This window comes from Ranitomeya variabilis, chromosome 1, assembly GCF_051348905.1.
Source record: "Ranitomeya variabilis isolate aRanVar5 chromosome 1, aRanVar5.hap1, whole genome shotgun sequence".
In the NCBI taxonomy this organism is placed as follows: Eukaryota; Metazoa; Chordata; class Amphibia; order Anura; family Dendrobatidae; genus Ranitomeya; species Ranitomeya variabilis.
Genome location: NC_135232.1, coordinates 445787222 through 445803175, shown reverse-complemented (window position 1 = coordinate 445803175; position 15954 = coordinate 445787222). Strand labels below are relative to the sequence as shown.

At 43.7% G+C, this 15954-nt stretch overlaps 1 protein-coding gene across 1 annotated transcript in view; it reads left to right on the top strand.

Moving 5' to 3' along the window:
• Window positions 1-15954, top strand: part of ACER2 (alkaline ceramidase 2) — a 51967-nt gene that overhangs the window by 27273 nt on the left and 8740 nt on the right. Inside the window, exon 5 of the mRNA XM_077249702.1 lies at window positions 891-1028. Coding sequence (XP_077105817.1) covers window positions 891-1028 — 138 coding nt within the window. The remainder of the gene's footprint in view (window positions 1-890; window positions 1029-15954) is intronic.

The following is a 15954-nucleotide window of genomic DNA, read 5'->3' as shown; positions in this document are numbered from 1 at the left end:
AAAATACTCGGAGGTCACCCGAGCGTGCTCGGGAAATCTCGAGTAACGAGTATATTCGCTCATCACTATTTAGAGGGATTTTCCCACAAACAAAAAATGATTTTAATCAATAGATCTTTGAATAATAATACATTTCACAATTGAATATGTTTAAATAAAATGTTCCTGTGCCGAAATAATCTTATAAATGTGCCCCTGCTGTGTACTGTGTAATGGCCATGTCTGACCGTACAGTGACATAGTCTGATCATACCACAGCTCCTGGGCAGGGGAGGAAGCAAAAGAGAGTATACCGACAAGACAGCATGGAATCACAGCTAATTCTTTTTGTGAGATAAAACATTTCCCTGCCTTTTCTTAAACAGTGTTTTACCTCAAATAAAGAATCATTGGTGATCCCATGCTGAAATATCCATACACTCCCTTACCCTGCCCAGTAGATGTGGTATGATCAGACCATGTCCCTGTACGGTCAGACACAGCCATTGCACAGTACACAGCAGGGGCACATTTACAAGATTATCTCGGCACAGGAACATTTTATTTAAACACATCCAATTGTGGAAATCATTATTATTCCAAGATCTATTGAATAAAATTCACTTTTGTTCATGGGTAAACTCCATTAAATCCTCTGTTAACTAGAATTCCAAGTACCCAAGGGGCATTACCTTTGATATGTTTTGGGCTCTTTGCACTGAATGTTTCACAACCTCCCCCATCTGCCATTGAGCAATTGCTCTAGAAAACTCCTAGATGAATGCCACAGTTGTCACTCAAGAGCAGAGCAGGTAGAAAATTTGGAATCTCAGTGTGTGACAGATTAACTGATTAATAAGATTTGGATGACATATATGCCTTATGATGATCTCATTATTTTTATCTTCTAGATGTGACAACATGAGAGTTTACAAGTTGGGGCTTATGTCTGGCTTTTGGTGGACATTAGCTTTAGTCTGCTGGATCAGTGATAAGGCGTTTTGTGAAATGTGGGCCCATTTCAACTTCCCCTACCTCCATTGTGTATGGTAAGTAGTTTCATCATGTAATAGATTGATAAAGTATGTAAATAATAATTCCACACACCTCTGTTAAAAAGCAGGTTTTTTTTCATGTACAAAAAAGTCATACAAAAAAAGAATAATTTCAGAACTTTTTCCACCGTTAATGCCACCCATAATCTGTACAAATCCATTGAGAAACAAACTGAAATGATTTTGAGGTGGGAAAATAAAAATAACACGACTAAAATAATGTTGTTACATAAGCGTTAACACCTTCTTATAATTGGGGATGTGGTTATGTTCAGAATTAGACAATGACATTTAAACTGAAGTTAAGGCCTCATTCAGGCGTAATTTTTTCTCACGTACGAGAAAAGCAAATAGATTGTTTTGATTAGACTTTGAACAGAGTATGGAGTGTCATCTGTTTTTTTTCTAGTGCGTGGAGAAAAAAAAGTTTCTCAACCTTCTTCTATGTGACAATCCTTAAAACACATGGACCACACTTGAATGCCATCTGAATGCGGTCTGATTTTTTTTTCCTGAACCCATCGTCTTGCAATGTCAATTTTTATCCGACTGTCTGATCAAAATCTGTTATGGTCCTGTGATTTTTCGCTGACCGTTTAGTCCACAGAAAATCACGGATATGTGAATGGCTTCATAAACTATCACAGGTACAAGTGCTATCCTTGAAAACCACAGATAGCACTCACACACAAAAATTAGACATCTGAATGAGCCGCCATCATTGAAGTGATTCTGATTAACTCCAGTAAGTTTACCTGCATTTTACATAAAAAGCCACAGTCCGTAACACAGCTTACAACACAGCAAAGGGGCCTCACTGTTGAAAGTTATTAACTAGGAGAAAGGTGCAAAAAATATATAAATAAAGTACATCTGTATATAAATATAGATAGATGGACATGATATTTATAGATAGATATGAGATAGATAGATAGATAGATAGATAGATACAGTTGTGGCCAAAAGTATTGACACCCCTGCGATTCTGTCAGATAATACTCAGTTTCTTCCTGAAAATGATTGCAAACACAAATTCTTTGTTATTATTATCTTAATTTAATTTGTCTTAAATGAAAAAACACAAAAAGAATTGTCCTAAAGCCAAATTGGATATATTTCCACACCAAACATAAAAAAGGGGGTGGACAAAAGTATTGGCACTGTTCGAAAAATCATGTGATGCTTCTCTAATTTGTGTAATTAACAGCACCTGTAACTTACCTGTGGCACCTAACAGGTGTTGGCAATAACAAAATCACACTTGCAGCCAGTTGACATGGATTAAAGTTAACTCAACCTCTGTCCTGTGTCCTTGTGTGTACCACATTGAGCATGGAGAAAAGAAAGAAGACCAAAGAACTGTCTGAGGATTTGAGAAACCAAATTGTGAGGAAGCATGAGCAATCTCAAGGCTACAAGTCCATCTACAAAGACCTGAATGTTCCTGTGTCTACCGTGCGCAGTGTCATCAAAACGTTTAAAGCCCATGGCACTGTGGCTAACCTCCCTAGATGTGGACGGAAAAGAAAAATTGACAAGAGATTTCAACGCAAGATTGTGCGGATGTTGGATAAAGAACCTCGACTAACATCCAAACAAGTTCAAGCTGCCCTGCAGTCCAAGGGTACAACAGTGTCAACCCGTACTATCCGTCGGCATCTGAATGAAATGGACTGTAGGGTAGGAGACCCAGGAAGACCCCACTTCTTACCCCGAGATATAAAAAAGCCAGGCTGGAGTTTGCCAAAACTTACCTGAAAAAGCCTAAAACGTTTTGGAAGAATGTTCTCTGGTCAGATGAGACAAAAGTAGAGCTTTTTGGGCAAAGGCATCAACATAGAGTTTACAGGAGAAAAAAGAGGCATTCAAAGAAAAGAACACGGTCCCTACAGTCAAACATGGCTGAGGTTCCCTGATGTTTTGGAGTTGCTTTGCTGCCTCTGGCACTGGACTGCTTGACCGTGTGCATGGCATTATGAAGTCTGAAGACTACCAACAAATTTTGCAGCATAATGTAGGCCCAGTGTGAGAAAGCTGGGTCTCCCTCAGAGGTCATGGGTCTTCCAGCAGGACAATGACCCAAAACACACTTCAAAAAGCACTAGAAAATGGTTTGAGAGAAAGCACTGGAGACTTCTAAGGTGGCCAGCAATGAGTCCAGACCTGAATCCCATAGAACACCTGTGGAGAGATCTAAAAATGGCAGTTTGGAGAAGGCACCCTTCAAATATCAGGGACCTGGAGCAGTTTGCCAAAGAAGAATGGTCTAAATGGTCCAGCAGAGCATTGTAAGAAACTCATTGATGGTTACCGGAAGCGGTTGGTCGCAGTTATTTTGGCTAAAGGTTGTGCAACCAAGTATTAGGCTGAGGGTGCCAATACTTTTGTCTGGCCCATTTTTGGAGTTTTGTGTGAAATGATCAATGTTTTGCTTTTTGCTTCATTCTCTTTTGTGTGTTTTCATTTAAGACAAATTAAATGAAGATAATAATACCAAAGAATTATTTGTGATTGCAATCATTTTCAGGAAGAAACTGAGTATTATCTGACAGAAATGCAGGGGTGTCAATACTTTTGGCCACAACTGTAGATAGATAGATAGAGGAAAAAATGCAGGCAGGACTCCATAGCTTAAAGGTGAAAAAAAATGTGGTTTTATTTCAAACCCGCATGATGTGGCCTGTGGGTTTGAATTAAAACCACTTTTTTTCACCTTTAAGCTATGGAGTGCTGCCTGAATTTTTTCCTATGTCTGGATTGAGGCAAGTCTTGGATATTTTGTCTGGGAGGCGTGCACCCACCTGTTGGTAAAGTGCTGTTCCAATTTTCTGTGGTAGATAAATAGATGGATAGATGGATGGATGGATGGATGGATGGAAGGATGGATAGATGGATGGATGGATGGAAGGATGGATAGATGGATGGATAGATAGATAGATAGATAGATAGATAGATAGATAGATAGGAGATAGATGAATAGATTGATATGAGATAGGTAGATAGATACATATGAGATAGATATATAGATATGAGATAGATAGATAGATATAGATATGAGATAGCTTTATAGATAGATAGATAGATAGATAGATAGATAGATAGATAGATAGATAGATAGAATTCCAAGAAAGAGGCAGTACTCCATTGTTTCAGTGGGAAAATGTGCAGGATTTTAATCAACCCACATGTCTGGGCGACGTTTCGGCTACAAATGAGCCTTTCTTGGAATTCTATGAAGTTTGGATAATCAATCTGGGGGCCTTGCACCTGAAGATAAGTATTATACTGTGCTGTTCCTTTTTTGTTTCTAGATAGATAGATAGATATGAGATAGATAGATACGATATAGATATGAGATAGGTAGATTTATAGATAGATTTATAGATAGATATGAGATAGATAGATATATAGATTTATAGATACATAGATATATAGATACTAGATGGTAGCCCGATTCTAACGCATCGGGTATTCTAGAATATGTATGTGGTTTATTTATGAAGATTTTAGAATAATACATTTAATACACAGGATTCGGCCGGACTGCGCGTGTCGCTGATTGTTCGCGGCCGGCCACGTAGTATATAGCACAGCCACGTAGTATATAACAGCCCATGTAGTAAATAGCAGCCACGTAGTATATTGCACAGCCATGTAGTATATAGCACAGCCACGTAGTATATAGCACAGCCACGTAGTATATAGCATAGCCACGTAGTATATAACACAGCCCACGGAGTATATAGCACAGCCCATGGGGTATATAGCACAGCCACATAGTATATAACACAGCACACGGAGTATATAGCACAGCCATGTAGTATATTGCACTGCACACGGAGTGTATAACAGCCCACATAGCATATAACACAGCAACGTAGTATATAACAGCCCACGCATGCAGTATATAACACAGGCCACGTAGTGTATAACACAGGCCACGTATTGTATAACACAGGCCACGTAGTGTATAACACAGCCCACGTATTGTATAACATAGCCCACGCAGTGTATAGCACAGCCATGTAGTATATTGCACAGACCACGTAGTATATTGCACAGGCCATGTAGTATATTGTACAGGCCACGTAGTATATTGCACAGGCCACGTAGTATATTGCACAGCCCACGCAGTACATTGCACAGCCCACGCAGTACATTGCACAGCCCACGTAGTTCATTGCACAGCCCATGTAGTACATCGCACAGCCCACGTAGTACATCGCACAGCCCACGTAGTATATCGCACAGCCCACGTAGTATATCGCACAGCCCACGCAGTATATCGCACAGCCCATGCAGTATATCACACAGCCCACGCAGTATATCGCACAGCCCACGCAGTACATTGCACAGCCCACGCAGTACATTGCACAGCCCACGCAGTACATTGCACAGCCCACGCAGTACATTGCACAGCCCACGCAGTACATTGCACAGCCCACGCAGTACATTGCACAGCCCACGCAGTACATAGCACAGCCCACGCAGTACATCGCACAGCCCACGCAGTACATCGCACAGCCCACGCAGTACATCGCACAGCCCACGCAGTACATCGCACAGCCCACGCAGTACATCGCACAGCCCACGCAGTACATCGCACAGCCCACGCAGTACATCGCACAGCCCACGCAGTACATCGCACAGCCCATGCAGTACATCGCAATGTGGGCATCATATCCCTGTTAAAAAAAAGAATTAAAATAAAAAATAGTTATATACTCACCTTCCGTTGGCCCCCGGATCCAGGCGAAGCGGTTACCGACGCTCCTCGCGCGCTCCAGTCTCAAGAGTGCATTGCGGTCTCGCGAGACCGCTACGTCATCATCTTGTGAGATCGCAATGCATGGAGCGGTCACCGGAGCGTCGCGAGGAGCGGGAAAGGCCTGTTTTTGATGCTTGGGCCAACGGACAGTGAGTATGTAATGATTTTTTATTATTTTTAACATTAGATCTTTTTACTATTGATGCTGCATAGGCAACATCAATAGTAAAAAGTTGGTCACACAGGGTTAATAGCAGCGTTAACGGAGTGCGTTACACCGCGGCATAACGCGGTCCGTTACCCCTGCCTTTAACCCTATGTGAGCGCTGACTGGAGGGGATTATGGAGCGGGCACTGACTGCGGGGAGGAAGGAGCGGCCATTTTGCCGCCGGACTGTGCCCATCGCTGATTGGTCGTGGCTGTTTTGCCGCGACCAATCAGCGACTTGGATTTCCATGACAGACAGGCCGCGACCAATGAATATCTGTGACAGACAGACAGAAGGACAGACGGAAGTGACCCTTAGACAATTATATAGTAGATGAGATAGATAGATAGATAGATATATGAAATAGATAGGTAGGTAGATAGATATAGATATGAGATAGATTCGTAGGTAGGTAGATAGATATATAAATATGAGATAGATAGATAGATAGAGATATGAAATAGATAGATAGATAGATAGATATAGATATGAGAGATAGATATAGATACATAGATAGATAGATAATATTGCATAGCATACAGGCAGAGTGATACAAACATGTCAGACTAATAGTACTAGTTAGGCTGGAGTCACACTAAACATGTGAAAAATCGGTCCGAGTCTCCCTGCTGAGAGTCGCACGCGTGTAATGCGAGTACAATCCGATTTTTCCCACCTAGCATCCGATTTACATCCGAACGCAGTGCGATTGCTATCCGAATGCAATGCGATTTTAACATGAGCTTTTACATACAGCAATCCTCTGTCATTTACACATCGTTTTCAAAGGAAATATTCATCAAAACAGACACACATATATATACTGTATATATACACATACACTGTGTTCCAAATTATTATGCACATAGAGTTTAGGAGTGATAAGGTTAGAATTTTTTTGTTTGTCATTTAAACTCATTGATGGTGATGTGTGTCAGGGCTCTTTATATCACTGAAAGCAATTGCAGATACCTGTGCAAATTAGTTTGGCAGGTGTGTCCAAATAAAGGCAAAACTACTTAAGAAGGCTGTTCCACATTATTAAGCAGCCTACATTTTTTGCCAAAATGGGAAAGAAAAAGGATGTGTCGGCTGCTGAGAAGCAACAAATTGTGGAGTATTTAGGTCAAGGCATGACTACAATCAACATTGCCAAGACACTTCATCATGATCATCGCACAATCAAGAAGTATGTAGCTGATTCCCAGCACACACGTGTGCGTGCTGGTAAGGAAAAATTGAGGACTCTTTCCAACAGGCAATTGCGTAAGGTTAAAAGAGCAGCTTCAAAAATGTCTTGTCATAGTAGCAGACAAGTTTTTGAAGCTGCTGGTGCCTCCAACGTCCCCAGAACAACAAGATGCAGGGTCCTTCAGAGGTTTGCAGCTGTGTGTAAGCCATCCTGTCGACCACCTCTATCCACTGCAACAAGCAGAAACGGCTCCAGTGGGCCAAACGATACATGAAGACTGACTTCCAAACTGTTTTGTTCACCGATGAGTGCCGTGCAACGCTCTATGGTCCAGATGGATGGAGTGGAGGATGGACACCCCATGAAAACACGGCTAAGGCACCAACAAGGAGGAGGTGGAGTAATGTTTTGGGCTGGAATAATGGGGAGAGAGAGATTGTCGGCCCCTTTATGATCCCTGAAAGGGTAAAGATGAACTCCATAATCTATGTGGAGTTCCTAAAACAACACTTCCTGCCATGGTTAAAAGGAAGAACCCGTGCTTTCCGCAGCAAGATCATTTTCATGCATGATAATGCACCGTCTCATGCTGCAAAAAACACATCTGCATCTCTGGCTTCTATGGGCATAAAAGAGGACAAACTTATGGTGTGGCCACTAGTGTTGAGCGATACCGTCCGATACTTGAAAGTATCGGTATCGGAAAGTATCGGCCGATACCGGCAAAGTATCGGATCTAATCCGATACCGATACCCGATACCAATACAAGTCAATGGGACACAAGTATCGGACGGTATCCCTGATGGTTCCCAGGGTCTGAAGGAGAGGAAACTCTCCTTCAGGCCCTGGGATCCATATTAATGTGTAAAATAAAGAATTAAAACAAAAAATATTGATATACTCACCTCTCCGACGCAGCCTGTACCTTATCGAGGGAACCGGCAGCCTTCTTTGCTTAAAATGCGCGCGTTTACTGCCTTCCGTGACGTCACGGCTTCTGATTGGTCGCGTGCCGCCCATGTGACCGCGACGCGACCAATCACAACAAGCCGTGACGTAATTTTCAGGTCCTGAATGCCTAATTCTAGTATTAGGCATTCAGGACCTGAAAATTACGTCACGGCTTGTTGTGATTGGTCGCGTCGCGGTCACATGGGCGGCACGCGACCAATCAGAAGCCGTGACATAATTTTCAGGTCCTGAATGCCTAGAATTAGGCATTCAGGACCTGAAAATTACGTCACGGCTTGTTGTGATTGGTCGCGTCGCGGTCACATGGGCGGCACGCAACCAATCAGAAGCCGTGACGTCACGGAAGGCAGTAAACGCGCGCATTTTAAGCAAAGAAGGCTGCCGGTTCTCTCGGTAAGGTGCAGGCTGCGTCGGAGAGGTGAGTATATCCCTATTTTTTATTTTAATTCTTTCTTTTACACATTGATATTAATCCCGATACCGATTCCCGATATCACAAAAGTATCGGATCTCGGTATCGGAATTCCGATACCCTCAAGTATCGGCCGATACCCGATACTTGCGGTATCGGAATGCTCAACACTAGTGGCCACCATCTTCCCCTGACCTCAACCCCATTGAGAACCTCTGGAGCATCATCAAAAGCAGTGTCTATGATGGCGGGAGGCAGTTCACATCTAAGTAACAGCTCTGGGAGGGTATTCTGTCCACATGCAAAACAATTGAAGCAGAAACCATCCAAAAACTGACAAATTGAATGGACGAGAGAGTTCAGAAGCTTCTTTTGAACAAGGGGTCCTACGTGCAAATGTAACATCACCTAGAATAAAGTTTTCACTTGAAAACTGTTTGATTTCATTTTGTAATAAGCTGATAATGCTTATAACTTCACAATTGACCATTTTTTTGTTCAAAATAAAAAAAAAAGGCTGAAAACTCTGCTGTGCATAATAATTTGGAACATGCATTTTGAGTGTTTATTTTTTTTTTAAAAGATACTGTTTTCGTAGGCAGTTTTTTCCAAAACATTGCAATTATACTAGAATAGTAGATGACTGGAAAATAACAATGACTGCAATTCAGATAGGTAATTTAGAGAAAATATGAGGAAATATTATTTACATAATAATTTGGAACACAGTGTATATGTATTACATAGAAAGAAAAGCCAGCGATTCATGTGTCGCGTACAGTTTAATCACAGCATGACAGATTAGAATAGAATAGACAGAATAAATATATACACACTGAGTACATACATATATAGATGTCAGTGACACAAACGTATCTATCTATCTATCTATCTATCTATCTATCTATCTATCTATCTATCTATCTATCTATCTATCTACACTCACCGGCCACTTTATTAGGTACACCATGCTAGTAACGGGTTGGACCCCCTTTTGCCTTCAGAACTGCCTCAATTCTTCGTGGCATAGATTCAACAAGGTGCTGGAAGCATTCCTCAGAGATTTTGGTCCATATTGACATGATGGCATCACACAGTTGCCGCAGATTTGTCGGCTGCACATCCCAAAGATGTTCCATACAAGGCAGGATGGATCCATGCTTTCATGTTGTTTATGCCAAATTCTGACCCTACCATCCGAATGTCGCAGCAGAAATCGAGACTCATCAGACCAAGCAACGTTTTTCCAATCTTCTACTGTCCAATTTCGATGAGCTTGTACAAATTGTAGCCTCAGTTTCCTGTTCTTAGCTGAAAGGAGTGGTACGCGGTGTGGTCTTCTGCTGCTGTAGCCCATCTGCCTCAAAGTTCGACGCACTGTGCGTTCAGAGATGCTCTTAGGCCTACCTTGGTTGTAACGGGTGGCGATTTGAGTCACTGTTGCCTTTCTATCAGCTCGAACCAGTCTGCCCATTCTCCTCTGACCTCTGGCATCAACAAGGCATTTCCGCCCACAGAACTGCCGCTCACTGGATTTTTTTTCTTTTTCGGACCATTCTCTGTAAACTCTAGAGATGGTTGTGCGTGAAAATCCCAGTAGATCAGCAGTTTCTGAAATACTCAGACCAGCCCTTCTGGCACCAACAACCATGCCACGTTCAAAGGCACTCAAATCACCTTTCTTCCCCATACTGATGCTCGGTTTGAACTGCAGGAGATTGTCTTGACCATGTCTACATGCCTAAATGCACTGAGTTGCCGCCATGTGATTGGCTGATTAGAAATTAAGTGTTAACAAGAAGTTGGACAGGTGTACCTAATAAAGTGGCCGGTGAGTGTATATACAGTGCCTACAAGTAGTATTCAACCCCCTGCAGGGGAGCAGGTTTACACATTTGGAATTAACTTGGCATTGTGACATTTGGACTGTAGATCAGCCTGGAAGTGTGAAATGCACTGCAGCAAAAAAGAATGTTATTTCTTTGTTTATTTTTTATTAAAATTGTGAAAAGTTTTTTCAGAGGGTCATTTATTATTCAACCCCTCAACCCCCCAGAATTCTGTTTGGTTCCCCTAAAGTATTAAGAAGTAGTTCAGGCACAAAGAACAATGAGCTTCACATGTTTGGATTAATTATCTCTTTTTCCAGCCTTTTCTGACTATTTAAGACCCTCCCCAAACTTGTGAACAGCACTCATACATGGTCAACATGGGAAAGACAAAGGAGCATTCCAAGGCCATCAGAGACAAGATCGTGGAGGGTCACAAGGCTGGCAAGGGGTACAAAACCCTTTCCAAGGAGTTGGGCCTACCTGTCTCCACTGTTGGGAGCATCATCCGGAAGTGGAAGGCTTATGGAACTACTGTTAGCCTTCCATGGCCTGGACAGCCTTTGAAAGTTTCCTCCCGTGCCGAGGCCAGGCTTGTCCGAAGAGTCAACGCTAACCCAAGGACAACAAGGAAGGAGCTCCGGGAAGATCTCATGGCAGTGGGGACATTGGTTTCAGTCAATACCATAAGTAACGTACTCCACCGCAATGGTCTCCGTTCCAGACGAGCCCGTAAGGTACCTTTACTTTCAAAGCGTCATGTCAAGGCTCGTCTACAGTTTGCTCATGATCACTTGGAGGACTCTGAGACTGACTGGTTCAAAGTTCTCTGGTCTGATGAGACCAAGATCGAGATCTTTGATGCCAACCACACACGTGACGTTTGGAGACTGGATGGCACTGCATACGACCCCAAGAATACCATCCCTACAGTCAAGCATGGTGGTGGCAGCATCATGCTGTGGGGCTGTTTCTCAGCCAAGGGGCCTGGCCATCTGGTCCGCATCCATGGGAAGATGGATAGCATGGCCTACCTGGAGATTTTGGCCAAGAACCTCCTCTCCTCCATCAAGGATCTTAAGATGGGTCTACATTTCATCTTCCAACAAGACAATGACCCAAAGCACACAGCCAAGAAAACCAAGGCCTGGTTCAAGAGGCAAAAAATCAAGGTGTTGCAGTGGCCTAGTCCGTCTCCTGACCTTAACCCAATTGAAAACTTGTGGAAGGAGCTCAAGATTAAAGTCCACATGAGACACCCAAAGAACCTAGATAACTTGGAGAAGATCTGCATGGAGGAATGGGCCAAGATAACTCCAGAGACCTGTGCCGGCCTGATCAGGTCTTATAAAAGACGATTATTAGCTGTAATTGCAAACAAAGGTTATTCCACAAAATATTAAACCTAGGGGTTGAAGAATAATTGACCCACACTTTTATGTTTAAAATTTATAAAAATTTAACTGAGCAACAAAACTTTTTGGTTTGTAAGATTTATGCATCTGTTAATAAATCCTGCTCTTGTTTGAAGGCTCTAACTTATTTGCATCTTATTAAACCTGCTAAATCTGCAGGGGGTTGAATACTACTTTTAGGCACTGTATGTATATATATAATTACATAGAGAGATAGAAGAAAAGACGGTAATTCATCTGCCGTGTTCTGTAAAATCACTGCAGGAGCCGACAGGATAGATTAGCTGGATAACATACAGTAAATACATATAGAATAGATAGATATATAGATTTCAGTGACAAATACAATTAGTACAGTGTGTGTGTGCAAATTACTGTACATGTATTTCATTATTAAAAGATTATTTTTCAGAAAAAAATGGCGTGGGCTCTCGCGCAATTTTCGTAACCTGCAGTGGGAACGCCGACGGCTGGGGGCAGATGTGTATAGCCTGGGAAGGGGTAATATCCATGGAGCTTCCCAGGCTATTATTACCAGCCCACAGCTGACCCTAAAAAAATGACGTAGGGTCCCCCTATAATTAATAACCAGCAGAGACTATGCACATAGCGCTGGGCTGATATTAATAGCCTAGGAAGGGGCCATGGATACTACCCCCCATTTGTCACTGACATAGATATATATATATATATCTATTCTATATGTATTTACCGAATATAATCCATCTTCTGCCCTGTCGGTTCCTACAGTGATTTTACAGAACACGGCAGATGAATTACCAGCTTTTCTTCTATCTATCTATGTAATATATATACATACAGTGGGGGAAATAAGTATTTGATCCCTTGTTGATTTTATAAGTTTGGCCATTGACAAAGACATGAATAGTTTATATTTTTAAGGGTAGGTTAATTTTAACATTGAGAGATAGAGTATCAAAAATAAAATCCAGAAAATTACATTGTATAAATAATATATATTTATTAGCATTTTGCACTGAGAAACAAGTAGGTGTGCGCATATGTCAGGAGGAATTTTGGTCCACTCCTCTTTGCAGATCATCTCTAAAGCATTAAAATTTTGAGGCTGTCGCTTGGCAACTTGGAGCTTCAACTCCCTCCATAATTTTCCTATGGGATTCAGGTCTGAAGACTGGCTAGGCCACTCCATAACCTTAACATGCTTCTTTTTGAGCCACTCCTTTGTTGCCTTGGCTGTATGTTTTGGGTCATTGTCTGGCTGGAAGACCCAGCCACGACCCATTTTTAATGTCCTGGCGGAGGAAGGAGGTTGTCACTCAGGATTTTACGGTACATAGCTCCATCCATTCCTCCATTGATGCTGTGAAGTAGTCCTGTGACAGTGTGGACGGTGTTCTTTGGGTCATAGGCAGCATTTCTATTCCTCCAAACACGGCGAGTTGAGTTAATGCCAAAGACCTCAATTTTTGTCTCATCTGACCAATGCACCTTCTCTCAATCACTCAGAATCATCCAGGTGTTCATTGGCAAACTTCAGACGAGCCTGCAAATGTGCCTTCTTGAGCAGGGGGGACCTTGCGTGCACTGTAGGATTTTAAACATTCACGGCTTAATGTGTTACCAATGGTTTGCTGATGACTGTGGTCCCAACTGCCTTGAGATCATTAACAAGTTCCCCCTGCGTAGTTTTAGGCTGATCTCTCACCTTCCTCATGATCAAGGATACCCCACAAGGTGAGATTTTGCATGGTGCCCCAGATCGATGTCGATTGACAGTCATTTTGTATTTCTTCCATTTTCTTACTATTGCACCTACAGTTGTCCCCTTCTCACCGAGCATCTAACTTAAAGTTTTGTAGCCCATTCCAGCTTTGTGCAGGTCTATGATCTTGTCCTTGGCATCCTTATAAAGCTCTTTTGTCTTGCCCATGTTGTAGAGGCTAGAGTCTGACTGATTAATTGATCTGTGGACAGGAGTCTTTTATAAAGATGACTATGTAAGACAGCTATCTTTAACCCCTTCCCGACCTGTGACACAGCGTATGCATCATGAAAGTCGGTGCCAATCCGCCCTGTGACGCATATGCTGTGTCACAGAATGATCGCGTTCCTGCAGGTCGGGTGAAAGGGTTAACTCCAATTTCACTCGACTTACAGGAACAGGGGGAGTGGTACTTCAGCCCAGGGGGGGTGGCTTCGCCCCCCCATGGCTACGATCGCTCTGATTGGCTGTTGAAAGTGAAACAGCCAATCAGAGCAATCTGTAATATTTCACCTATGAAAATTGGTGAAATATTACAATCCAGCCATGGCCGATGCTGCAAATGCATTGGCCATGGCTGGAGACCCCGATCTGGCCCCCCCACCGACTGATGGCGGCGATCTGCAGCCGCCGTCAGTGTTCCCTACCCCTCCGTCCTGTCCTAAGCGCCTTCCTCTCCCCTACGACCCTCCCCCGTCCTCCCCTCCGCCCCCCGCTGTCCGATCGCACCCCCCCATACTTACCTAGTCCCGATGTCCCTCCCGGTGTCATCGGTCTTCTCGCATGGGAGCCGCCATCTTGGAAAATGGCGGCCGCATGCGCAGTGCGCCCGCCGAATCTGCCGGCCGGCAGATTTGTTCCGTGTACATTTTGATCGCTGTGATAGGTTAAAAAAAATAGTAAATAAACCCCCCCCTTTATCACCCCCATAGGTAGGGACAATAATAAAATGCAGAAAATATATTTATTTTTGTTTTTCCGTTAGGGGTAGGGTTAGGGTTGCACTTAGGGTTAGGGTTGCACTTAGGGTTAGGGTTGCACTTAGGGTTGCACTTAGGGTTAGGGTTGCACTTAGGGATAGGGTTGCACTTAGGGTTGCACTAAGGGTTAGGGTTGCACTTAGGGCTAGAATTGCACTTAGGGTTAGGGTTAGAATTAGGGTTAGGGTGTTAGGGGTCGAGTTCCCGCCTCTGCACAGGGGGAAGCTCGGGCCATCTCCGCTGCGGTCTCCCATTCCACTTCTGCCGCAGTGGAGCCTGCTCAGCGGAGACGTCGGTCCCAGCGTCTTGCTCAGTCTCACTGTGTGCAAAGGGTTACTGCTGCTTTTCCAGCTTCTGCCATTAAAGCCAGTGCTGGGCAGCGGCGAGCAGACACTTTTGGGACTAAGTCCTGCTTTTCCTCTTCTAGGTATGCCCAGGGCAAGATCTCCTGTTGGAGATCGAGGGTCACATGTTCAGATAATGCAGCAGGTCCCATTGGTCCTCCAGGAAGGTCCTGAAGGTGCTCAACTTCTGTGGCAGCCTCCCATTGGTCCTTTTGGGAAGGTCCTGTACATGCTGCAGCTATAAAAGGTTCGCATGACCGCACGGTCATGCGCTAGTGTACATTTGTATACGTGTGTGTGTTGATGAGTGCAAGTCGTTCCTAAATATCCCACCCCTATTGTATGACTGTTCGCGTATGGTGTATGGCTGCTATCTAGCGCCTGGCTGAACTGTCAGCACTTAAACACACAACAGCGTCTACTGCTGTGACCGCCAGTACGGCGCCACGCGCCATTAGAGCGCTTTCTTAGCCCAAGCCTGGGTGGTTGGTGGCGTCTGCCAGTACGGCACAGCTCGCACTCTTGTGTTTAAATATTATTGTAGTTTATTTCTTACACCCAGTAGCGGTGTTAAGCGCAAGAAGTCTAGACAGACTCAAATCCCGAGTCTTGAGACTCCTCGCTTGCGCTCTTTGTGCGGTACCGCGGCCCTGTGACTTAACAGAGTTCGCTTCCACCGCCATATAGCGCTGCCATTTGCTAGCAGCAGGTTCTCTCCTGCACGGTGGACCCCGGACTGCGAACGCACCTGATCACACCTCTCTATTTACTCGGTGCGTTCCGCCAGTCCTAACAGAACACTAGCGCCAGGGTCTGGCTAGTAAATGGCAGACGATCAGCATCTACAGTGGTACATCCAGCAGCTGGAGGGTAGGTTGGCGGCTCTAGAGCGTACAACCTCAGCTGTGGATGTCACTGTTCAGGCTGCAAGTGTAGCTGCAGCCAGTCTGTCCGCTGCCACCCTTGCTCCGACTATTTCTCGTCTCCCGCTTCCAGGCAAGTTTTCTGGTGACAGTAAGCTATGTCGGGGATTCGTGAGTCAGTGCTCCATAAA